At 36.5% G+C, this 11,458-nt stretch overlaps 1 protein-coding gene across 2 annotated transcripts; it reads left to right on the top strand.

The window, feature by feature from the left end:
* Positions 1-288: 288 nt before the first annotated feature.
* On the top strand, positions 289-8,935 carry LOC119765139. Of its 2 annotated transcripts, XM_038248360.1 has the most exons (3): positions 289-574; positions 3,041-3,183; positions 3,242-8,935. In XM_038248360.1, the coding sequence occupies exons 2-3, from the start codon at positions 3,168-3,170 to the stop codon at positions 8,623-8,625; spliced, it is 5,400 nt and encodes a 1,799-aa protein (XP_038104288.1). In that variant the 5' UTR covers positions 289-574; positions 3,041-3,167; the 3' UTR covers positions 8,626-8,935. The 2 variants fall into 2 exon arrangements, with proteins under 2 accessions (XP_038104288.1, XP_038104289.1); XM_038248361.1 differs by lacking the exon at positions 289-574 and having other exon boundaries at positions 2,827-3,183.
* Positions 8,936-11,458: the final 2,523 nt, after the last annotated feature.

The raw sequence follows: 11,458 nt of genomic DNA, 5'->3' as shown, positions 1-11,458 counted from the left end.
TAGTATGAACATTGTTGGAACCGGATTGGGTGTACTCTGGAACCGGTTCCGTATTGGCCAGAGTTAGTCGGAACCAATTACGAACTCAGTCACTGGTCGGAATCGCAAAGTAGACATGCTAACCTTTTATTTGCGGCCAAGACGTCTAAAATCGGTTACAATCTCATTTTTTAGCGGCCGATAACATTTAATACCGCTCGTGTATGTGATAAACGTAGACCATGGCCGGGTTAACAATCGCTTAGATTAAGCATTTGAGTCATTGATCATTGATTACGCCAAGTTTTTATTTCGGTCAGTATGTGTTGAGCTTTTCTTGAGTCAAGTTGTTCAGCACTGTGCCAATAGTTCTGCTGAAGATAAATCAATTGCTGCTGATTTCGATTCGTATTTTGTCGATTTTGCCAAAACAACACAATATTTCAGGGAAGACACGAATATGCTTTTACTGAAGTAATTCGTCAACAATCCACAAAAAGTGATTTCCAAAGATTTGGAAGTATATCTCGAACATTCCGAACCAGTGAACACGTGGTTGCTGAACTGTGATAAACTGCACAGCAGCGGACGATAAGTATGTTATCAGTTGTGCCGTCGCAAACGTACGATTTATTAGGGCGTAACAAAAAAAAATCCCCAAAGTAACGATAGCTTTAGTCCTCACATTGCGCAAAGCGATTCAACTTTGTATGGGAATTTATCTGTGAAAAGCCTTTTCTTAGGATTTTGATATTTTCGATTAAAAACACGTTGTTGACCAGTTTTGAGCATGCTGTACTTTTTTTTCAGGAGCAAGTTAGCACCATTCTTTCTTCGGCAAAGTTGTAGATCGCATTTTAGAGCAATCGGTTTTTTTAAATCAAAATCTGAAAAATGTTTGTTTTATACCAATTCCCATTGACAATTAAATCACTTTGCGCATAGTGTGTACTTTACCAATCGTTCTCAAACTTTGGGGAATTGTTGGATATCCCAAACCAAACTGAAAAATAGCTGTGCTCCCTAAATTTGGACGACTTTATTCTTTTCATACAAGCAAATTACACCCTAATGTTGCATACATTAAAAACAGGAAAAGAAATATGAATAGCATTCACTTACCAATATACTTTATCTAATAGCCGATTCAAAGAAAATTGTCCGCACTCTGATAAGAAATCAAGGGTTGGGTGACTTATTCTTCTTTACTCATTGTAGATACTCTGACCCCTGATTTTTTGTCTGGATATGCTTGCCAGTTTAAATTATTATTGAGCTGTCTTCTTCCAACAGCTTTTTTCAATATTAACTCTCTTCTTCGAATTTTGATTCTCTACATTTCCGTCAAGGAATCTGCTATCTATGTGTTACACTGTGGGAAATCTTTCAGCTTTTTAAATTTCCAACAAACAGGTTGTAAAAAATATTTTTCTATTTGTTTAATTAGTCTAAAAATATACAGGAACAAGTAGTTTTAGCTTAGCTTAGCTTGGTTGACCGTACTCTAGCCGAGCAAAATGCTCGCAAAAGCTAGGTTGGCGCCGATAAGGAAAATAAATGCGTCAGGAATGTGCCGAATGACACATTACCATTCATTTTTCCTTTTGGTCGACTCCTCACGATCAACGGGGGAAGTGGGGGAGGGATTTGATGATTGGATACCCTATAGAGATGCCTAAGAACTTAGACGACCTCCAAGATATCCAGATTTGGAAGGGGAAAAGGATTGATGGGATACTTCACCGACGAATGAAGTAGTAGGCTTTGGTTGGTGAATATCATGAAATTTGAAATGCAGTAATAAAAAAAATGAAAATAAAAAAAAATAAATAAGAACGCTCTCACCAAATTTGACCCCACACCAACGACGTCACAGCCATCCGCTTCCTTGGCATCTCCTGGGCTGCCGCATGTGACCGCCAGCTGGTCCACTACAGTCACGTGAATCCAGCAACGATGACGGAAAGCAGCACCAGATAATTCCACTCAGCCGACGACTCTCCAGTGCCAGCAGGCACCAACTGTCGTGTAAAACTTGCGGTCCAAGGGACGGAACGTCTTCACGTTCCGGGGGTCATTCAGTAAGGCCTGCAGCTTGGTCAGCTTGGTGCCATTCTCCGTCACATCCAGATGCTCGTAAATCTCCTCCACGTTGATGAAGGTCTTCAAAATCATGTGCACCTCGGTTGGGCTCGTTCCTTCTGTAGCGTCTGGACGCGGACCCAATGTCCGGAGCTATAACCACATTCAACTGCTTGCAGCGCGCACCCTTAAAGCAATCCGGATCATTGTGCGGACAAATCCAGCTATCATCCTCCGGCACGTAGCAAAAAACCGTGAATTTTCTTAAACTTTCACTGAATATAGGCAAGAAAACCGTGACGTAGCAAATGAACTCAAAGAACTCAGTATTCATTTTGTGAGTGCTTTTTGAGTGGTTTGACAGGTGTCAAATCGGGACTTAGCATTTTTCTGAATTTGAATTTGCTTCCGATTGCGCGAATCGTCATAACACGAGTTTTTTTCCGTATTAGTGCCCGTGTGCTTGTCCGTGCTTCTGGCCGTATTCGTGTACGTGCACCTGACCACGTAGTTGCCTGTTCCTGGTCGTTCCCGTGGTCGTGCTCTAGGCCGTGTCCTTGTCCGGACTCCTGCCCGTGTTCGTGCCCGTGCTTCTGGCCGCTTTCGTGTCCCTGGCCGTGCAGGTGCCTGTTCCTGGCCATTTCCGTGGCCGTGTCCTTGCCGTGTTCCTGGTCGTGTGTGTGCCCATGCAAAACGGAACAACCGGAACAAAATTATAATTTTAAATTATAAGTCCCGGAACTGACACCTGTCAAAAAAGTTCATTCGGTTGTTTACCTTTGAGGTTAAGTTCCGAGCTTTTCTCCTTTATTCTACATAAATAAAGATCAAAAACGTCACCGGAAAAAAAAACACGTCTGACACGCGCACGGCTTACTACGATCTTCTATACAGGAACAAGTAGTTTTTTGGTAAAAAAAAACTATTGTATTGTTTGATAAGACTTCTTCGTAATGGCCCATTCAATTATTCCTCACAGGTAAGAGAGTTAACGGCAAAGTTAACAATCCAGAGGTCGCCGGTACCAATCCCGCGCCCGGCACAAACATATTTAAGGCACCGTACTATCAAAAACTTTGGATCCCGAGGCGGCAAAGTCCCTGTACATGGAATTAACAGAACGTAAGAGAGTGAACGGCAAAGTTTATTCCGCAAACCTAACTGAAAATCTTTATTTAAGGTGCAAATTTGAAAATGACAACGAAAATGCAAAATCCAACATGTTCCTATAAAACCATCACGCTTGATAGCCATGGCATCGATTACCAACGACAAACGGCGTGTGTTCTGCTTCAGAGATCAATGGAGGAACATGGAGAAAATAGTGAATTTGTGTACAAGCTGGCGTTCGAGGTAACGGAGGGGGGTAAATTTGACGACATTGGACTATTCATAAACGGTGCATGGATTCTGATTCAGACGAAGCACGCCAAGTCTGAGAAAGGAGGACCGTACTTGCTAACTGACGAAATGCTGTTCAAAGAGGACAATGGCGCATTCTCCATACTTAAATATTTAAAAGAGTATCATAAAATGAAGTGGAGTTACGGTCCAATTAAATATATCGTACTTTTTACAAATAGAGTGTTTGAAACAGCAAAAGCTTACCCAGAAGCTGAATTGGATGGTTTGTTAAAGTTTTCAACCGGAATCCATTGTCAATTACGTTTAGAAGATTTTGAGAGAGAAACTTTCAAGTTTTATTACAATAAGATTGAAGATGCTATGGTTAAGCTATTTGAAAACGAAGAGTTGGATGCCATAATCATAAAGTTCAATGTATTTTTAAAAGAAATTCTTTATAACAGCGTTGAAAATGTACGATTATCAAATGAAATTAAGAACAATAATCCTGACATACAAAGGCTGTGGAATTCCCTGAGAGAAAAAATCAAGGATAAAACCGTGTCCATTGACAAAATGGGCGATTTCTGGAGTCAAACAAAAAACCTGATAATTACAGGCATAGACGACAAAACAATCAACGATTTCTTCTCTAAATTCGTACTATCGACTGGACAACCAGATCTGACAGCCATTCAACAGGAAATTAAAGATAAAGGACTTTTGTGGATGCGATCTTGGATGCAGCCGGAATATTTTGGACAGATAGACGCAGGTTTTTTGGAAACTTTTTTGAACAAGTTTGTTGCAAAGTTTAAGGAATATGAAGATACGTTAAAGGTCACTAGAGTAAATACAAATGGAAAAGAAAGGGTGCTTTCTGAGAGGAAGTTTTTTCAAGTGAATGATGGACAGAAATTTTTGCAAGGTTCACAAACAGAAATATTAGAGGCCACCCAAGGATATTGTGGCCGTCTGGAACCTACAATAGCTTATTATGTAAATCGGACAATCTCTGTTTTGAATGCAGAGTATTCGAAAAACATTTTAGATACCGAATTTGTCCAGAAGCTCTACTCTAATTTTAGCAATAAACAATGTTATGTTCTCACGGATCAACCCGGTATGGGGAAGACTACTCTTTGGCATTTCTTGGCATTCGGAGCTCAGAAAACGCATTTAGATAAGTTCGTATTTCTAGTTAATTTAAACAAGCTGCGAAATAATATTCCAAACATTGAAAAACTAGAAGATGTACTGACGAGCAGAGTTTTTGATTCTGTCCTCTCAAAAAGTAACGTTGAAAAGATCGTTAGGGAAACTACCAAACCGACGCTCCTATTTCTCGATGCATTTGATGAGCTCTCGAGCAACAAAGATAATAATGACGAGAGCAACCAAGATAAAGCATTAAAATTAATCAGTGTTTTACTTCGAAAAAACAACTTAAAAATTATAATCAGTGGGAGGAAACACGTTAAAGAAAAGCTCGAACGTCACCTCAACGGGATTTCCCTAGAACTGCAGGAATTCAACCGTGCCGAACAAGAGAGCTTTTTGGAAAGATTTTGGAACAAAAATGATGCCGGAAAAGTGAGCAAATTTTCCAAGAAATTACTCGACAAATTTCACAAAGACATTGGCCGCGTTAATTATGACTTTACCGGTATTCCATTGAAGATCAGAATGTTGGCCGAAATCTATGAAGAGCCGTTGAACCAATATTTGAAGTCATCTGGTGACGATGCTTTGGAGCGGATTATCTGTGAAGAAAAGTTAAGTGTTGCTGAGCTGTACGATACTTTTTTGAAAAAAGCCATCAAAAGTTCAATTGAAAAAAATCTTAATATCAATAATGACAAGTTTGTAGACAGTATCCTCGGTCCAGCAGTAGATGATATTTATTACGGCTACCAAGTATTTTCGGTAAAAGGTACAATAACTTATAGCATTACAAGATGTGACATAAAACCATTCTTAACTAACAAACGTTACCACGTGGCATTATATTCGTTCATGCGCAATGTTGCACACAAACAGTCTGTTGTATTCCAAATAGTTGCAAATGAACCGACATTTACTCATTTGACTTTTGGGGAGTTTTGCGTAGCTAAGTTTTTATTTGATTTTATTTGCCAAACAACAGTCAGATTTTACAAAAAGGAAATAATAGAATTCTTAGAGCGCGAAAATTGCATTCGAAACTTTTTACTGGAAATGGCCAACATCGAAATTGCAAAAGATTTAAAAAATCATCGCCATCTGATCAAATCGTTAAAGTATTTAGGTGAAGATATCATTGTTTGGTCGATTGAAAGGGATTATATCAACATAGTAAAAAGATTATATAGTTCTGATAATTACAAATCCATTCGAGACAACAAAGAAGTAGCACTGTTACAATTCGCAATTGAATGTAAAGCCAAACAAACCGAACTCTTTTTCATCAAAAAAAAAGGTTACAATCTTCACATAGCAGTTGAATGCGATCGACTCGATTTAGTCAAAACTTCCATTTCCGACATAAATTCTATAGACAAAATAGGTAGAACACCAATTTTTCTAGCAAAAAGTTTTGAGGTATTTGAATTTCTAATTAATGCAAATGCAAATCTTGAAACAAAAGATGTTTGTGAAGATACTGTATTGCATTATGCAGTTTTGAATGGAGATGTGGAATTTGTGGAAAAAATAATCGATTTGCAAGATTCAAACGGATTTTGCCTTTCAAACTATATCAGAACCAAAAACAAGAATGGAGATACACCACTTCACAAAGCAGCATCAGAAGGTAAACTAGATGTTCTTGTGTGTCTTTTTAAGAAAGGTCTTAAAAGCAACTTAAATTCAAAAGATGGGCAAACACCCGTTTTAAAATGTAACCCAACCTTACTAGAAACATGTAAATTTCATGAATCGGGAAAATTAATGAATGTTGCGATACCATCATATTTTGAAAGGAATAAAGTGAATCCAAATGCTATAAACAATATCAAGGATGCTTGTCGACTCATCGGCATCGATGTTAATTCAAAAATTGGTTGGAGAGCAAACTCTGTTCTCCACATTGTCGCAGGAAAAAATGGCAAAGTATTGGCAGAGTTCTTTCTTGAACATGAAGCAGATCAGGACATTCAAAACGTATCAGGTGAAACTCCACTTCACATAGCTCTCAGCAATCGTTCATACGAAACTGCCGAATTTCTCGTCACTAAAGAAATAAACTTATGTTTAAAAGATAAGAAAGGAAACACCGTTTTGCATTTGGCAGCGCAGCTCAAAGATAGTAAATGTTTGGAATTATTGATCGGCAAATACCAATCATTGGATCTTTCTATTGCCGAGGAAAACGAAGACGGAATGACCGCTCTTACAAATGCGATAGAATATAGAATAAGAACAAATGTCGAACTTTTACTATCCGCAGGTGCTCTTCCAAATTTAAATTTTATTCGTGATGATAGATTTGAAGCATTTCCAGAATTAAACAGATATTTAGCTGACGTTTTCACACTTTCCCAGAAAGATTTTTGCGTGGGAAGTGAAGATTCTAAACAGATTCTGAACAAATTCGGCTTCAATATCGATTGGAAAGAGCGACTTGGCGAAGAAGCACTACTTTTTGCTGTTGAACGGGGTTACGAGTATGTTGTGAAACTTTTGATAACCTATAATTTTGATGTGAATGGCTTAAATATGAAACTAACGCCACTGATGTTGGCAAATAGAATAGAGATTTATAAATCGCTGCTTTCTGCAGGCGCTAGCCAATATTCAGAATATTCAGATGGTAATACATGGCTTCACATAACAGCAAAAAATAAGAGCAGAGAAATTGTAGAACACGTCTTAAGAGAAGATCCAACACTCATCAACAAAACTAATAAACTTGGCGAAACAGCACTTCACATAGCGGTTAAAAATAATAATAAAAACATTGTTGAACTCCTCCTCGATCTAAATGCTGATCCAAATATCGAAAACAAAGAAGGAAAAAGTCCTATAATATACGCTATTAAATCCAAATATAAACGTAATGTAGAATTGCTGATGAAACATTCACCTAAGATAGATTTACTAGACGACAACGGTATACTAAAAGAAGAACTAAACTTCCTTTATGAAATTGAAGAATTTGTTGAGCTGCTACTCAAAGAAAAAAACTTTAAAATCAATGCAGCTGATGCCAAAGGACTTACTCCTCTTCATCACGCAGCAAAATGTGGGAATTTAAAAGTATTGCAGTTACTGCTTAGAGAAGGAGCAGATGTTGATGCAGAAGACAGCAATGGAAATACTTCGCTGTATTATGCTGCTAGAGATATTACTAAGGTCGTTAGTTTTCTAATCGATTATTCTTCTGACATTAACCACAAAAACATGAATGGAGACACTCCGCTTCACTTCTATATCCAGAAAGGTATCAAAATGAATGGAGATACTCCGCTTGACTTCTATTTCCATAAAACAATGGAAGTTGAAATTCTAACAATTCTACTTGCAAAGAGAGCTTGCCCTGATTTGGCAAACAATGATGGAAACACCCCATTGCAACTAGCAATTATTGATCCTTATATTGGTAGTTTTTCTTTTTTCAATGACAGACATAATTTGCTGGAAATTGCCCAATTACTCATTGACCATTCTTCCGAGTTGAACAGACAAAACAATAACGGTGACACAGCACTCCATTTGGCAGTTTCAAAGGGTGAATTGGAAATCGTGATGGCACTTATCGCAAGGGAAGCTGAGATTAGTCTCACAAATAAAAGAGAAGTAAATCGACCTTCTTCGTCGATTTCAAAGAACGCCAGCTTACATTGGAAAGACAAAGATGGAAACACCCCACTGCATCTAGCAATTGTGAAGATGTGTCGTTCTCGCTGCTTGGGTGGAACATATATTTCTTTTGAAATAGATAGATTAATGAAAATCGCCCTATTTCTCATCGACCATGCTTCCGAACTAAACACACAAAACAATAACGGTGACACCGCACTCCATTTGGCAGTTTTAGCGAATGAACTCGAAATCGTGAAAGCACTAATCGCAAAGAAAGTAAATTTGAGCCTGAAAAATCGAGACAGCAAAACTGCACTGCAATTGGCTGCTGAAAAAATCGAACGTCGGAAAATTTTGCTTATTTTGAAAAGCGAAACTTCAAATTCTTCAGACCAGGCATTAGAATCCCGCAAGCGGAAACGATCCTCAGATTCCTAACCCATAAATCTTCCAATTTAATTCAAATTTGAAACTTCTTACGCCCATTTCAAAGATACAGTTTAGACTCGAATATCCGAAGTCCAGGCAAAAAAAAAAAACACTTTTCATAACAGACACCCGAAAAAAACTACGTGTAATAATATTTTACGGATTATTATTCTTTAGAAAGCCCATTTTTAAATACATATTTAGGAATTGTTAGTTTGAGGCTAGTGAGTAGAGATGAAATAAAACAACAACAAACATTTAAACGTATTGTATTTTTAGAATCGGTAACTGTAAATTTTAAGCACAATTCTTAGCAATAAACAGGTAATACTTTATAATACTGTTGTTTTTTTAAATATCCGAACAATTTTTCACCACATTTATTCAGTACTGTTTCGAAGGAATAGTTTTCTCTAAACTCGAGAGAATAATGCCACCAACTTACACCGAAAAAAAACTCCAACAATGGGGTCCCAAAACTCAAGCTTAAACTGCGGATAATATCGTTCACTACGATACAGCTAAATGTTACTTTGTGCGGCCACAAAAGAGTTTAAAATTGATTTTTTTTTAATCAATCTTGAGATCAGAAATGGCTTTAATGCGTGTTTTTTGTTACCGCGGTACATAAAAATGATCATAGTGCTGTACTTGTATACTTCATTGTACTTCTAAACCCTCTGCCAAAGGTCCCTGGTTCGATTCACGTAGGACACCATGTTTTCTCATTTTTGACTGATGAACTTTTTTCTTTTGAAAATGAACTCGAGTGTCTGATTCTCTCGGCCATCTCGAGCTTTAGTGTCTGTTTTCGCAAATGAGCAATTCTCTGGGATTTCGGTCATGCGATTTTTTTTTGTGTTTTTTAATCCGGCTGAAACTTTTTTGGTGCTTTCGGTATGCCCAAAGAAGCCATTTTGCATTAGTTCGTCCATGTAATTTTTTATAAAAAATTGGCAGCTGTCCATACAAAAATGATACATGAAAATAAAAAAAAATACCCTTTGAAGGAATTTTTTGATCGATTTGGTGTTTTCGGCAAAGTTGTAGGTAGAACTACTCTGAAAAAAAAATGATACACGGTAATTTTTTTTTCTCTTTTTATCCAAATAACACTTTTTTTTATCTTTTATGATGTTTTAGGGGACATCAAATGCCAACTTTACAGAAATTTTCAGAATAAGCAAAAAATCCTTGACCGAGATAGAAGTTTTTGATTCAATTCTGATTTTCTCAAAAAATCGAAATATTGGTCACAAAAAACACCGAGCAACACCAAGAAAATCTAACGTTTGAACTTTTAAGACCCATTACTTGGTTTAGAAAATTTCAAGGAACACTTCAGATTATCCAGCATCATTCAAACACGACCGCTTATTAGGCATAAAATGGGTATATTTCCCCTACTTTAGTGAAATTTTGATAAAGTGCACCGTTTTCAAGTAATAGCCATTTTTAGGTAACTTTTTTCAAAAAAGTCGCAGTTATTCATTTTTCAAAATTAGTGCCCATGTTTGCCCACATTTGAAAAAAAATAAAAACAGGAAAATTGGTGTTTTCTAAGTCTCACCCAAACAACCCACAATTTTATAATGTCGATATCTCAGCAACTAATGGTCCGATTTACAATGTAAAATTATAAACATTCGTAAAAATTTCCGATCTTTTCGAAAACAATATTTTAAAAAATTTTAAATCAAGACTTACATTTCAAAAGGGCGTAATATTGAATGTTTGGCCCTGATGTTAGTCTTGATTTAAAATTTTGGAAAATATTGTTTTCGAAAAGATCGGAAAATGTCACGAATGTTTCATATTTTAACATTGTAAATCGGACCATAAGTTGCTGAGATATTAACATTAGAAAATAGTGGATTGTTTGGGTGAGACCTAGGAAACACCAATTTTCCTGTTTTAAAACCTTTGCATGGCAATATCTCAGCAACTAAGGGTCGTATCAACAAAATTCAAAAAAGCAAAATATAGAGAATTTTCTCAGCTCTTCAAAAATATTTTTTATTCAGATGTGGGCAAACATGGGAACCAATTTAAAAAAAATGAATAACTGCGATTATTTTGAAAAAAAAATACCTGAAAATAACTATAACTTGAAAACGGTGCACTTCATCAAAATTTCACTTAAGTACCTTTTGATTTTAAATTCGATTTTACATCGAAAAATTAAGTTGACAAATTTTTGCGACCAATATTTCGATTTTTTGAAAAAATCAGTATTGATTCAAAAAATCATAACTCGGTCAAAGATTTTTTGCCCATTCTATAAATTACTGAAAAGTTGGCATTTGATGTCCTCTAAAACATATTAGAAAATAAGAAAAAATTAAAAATAGTATTTTTTTTTTTTTTTTGCAAATCAAGTTTGAGTGACAAAAAGTTTAATAAAAAATCACCATTTTTTTTACCGTGCATCATTTTTTTTCAGTGTGGTCCATATCCATACCTACAACTTTGCCGAAGACACCAAATCGATCTAAAAATTCCTTCCAATGATATAGATTTTTGAATTTTCACAAATCATTTTTGTATGGATAGCTGCCAAATTGGTATGGAAAATTATATGGACAAACTAATGATGCAAAATGGCTTCTTTGGGCATACCGAAGGCACCAAAAAAGTTTCAGTCGGATTAAAAAATACAAAAAAAATCGAATGACCGAAATCTGAGATAATTGCTCTATATTTTTCTGGTGACACCGGTATCCTTGGAAACGAACTTCATGTTTAATAAATATGATTCGAAGATTTTTTTGAAAAATAAACTTCGCGGCCCTTCTTGACAGCAATGATCCTACTTGACAGTTCCAGTTGATCCATCCAAAAA

The sequence above is a fragment of the Culex quinquefasciatus genome, chromosome 1 (genome assembly GCF_015732765.1).
Source record: "Culex quinquefasciatus strain JHB chromosome 1, VPISU_Cqui_1.0_pri_paternal, whole genome shotgun sequence".
Classification (NCBI taxonomy): Eukaryota; Metazoa; Arthropoda; class Insecta; order Diptera; family Culicidae; genus Culex; species Culex quinquefasciatus.
This window is presented reverse-complemented; position numbering and strand designations above follow the sequence as displayed.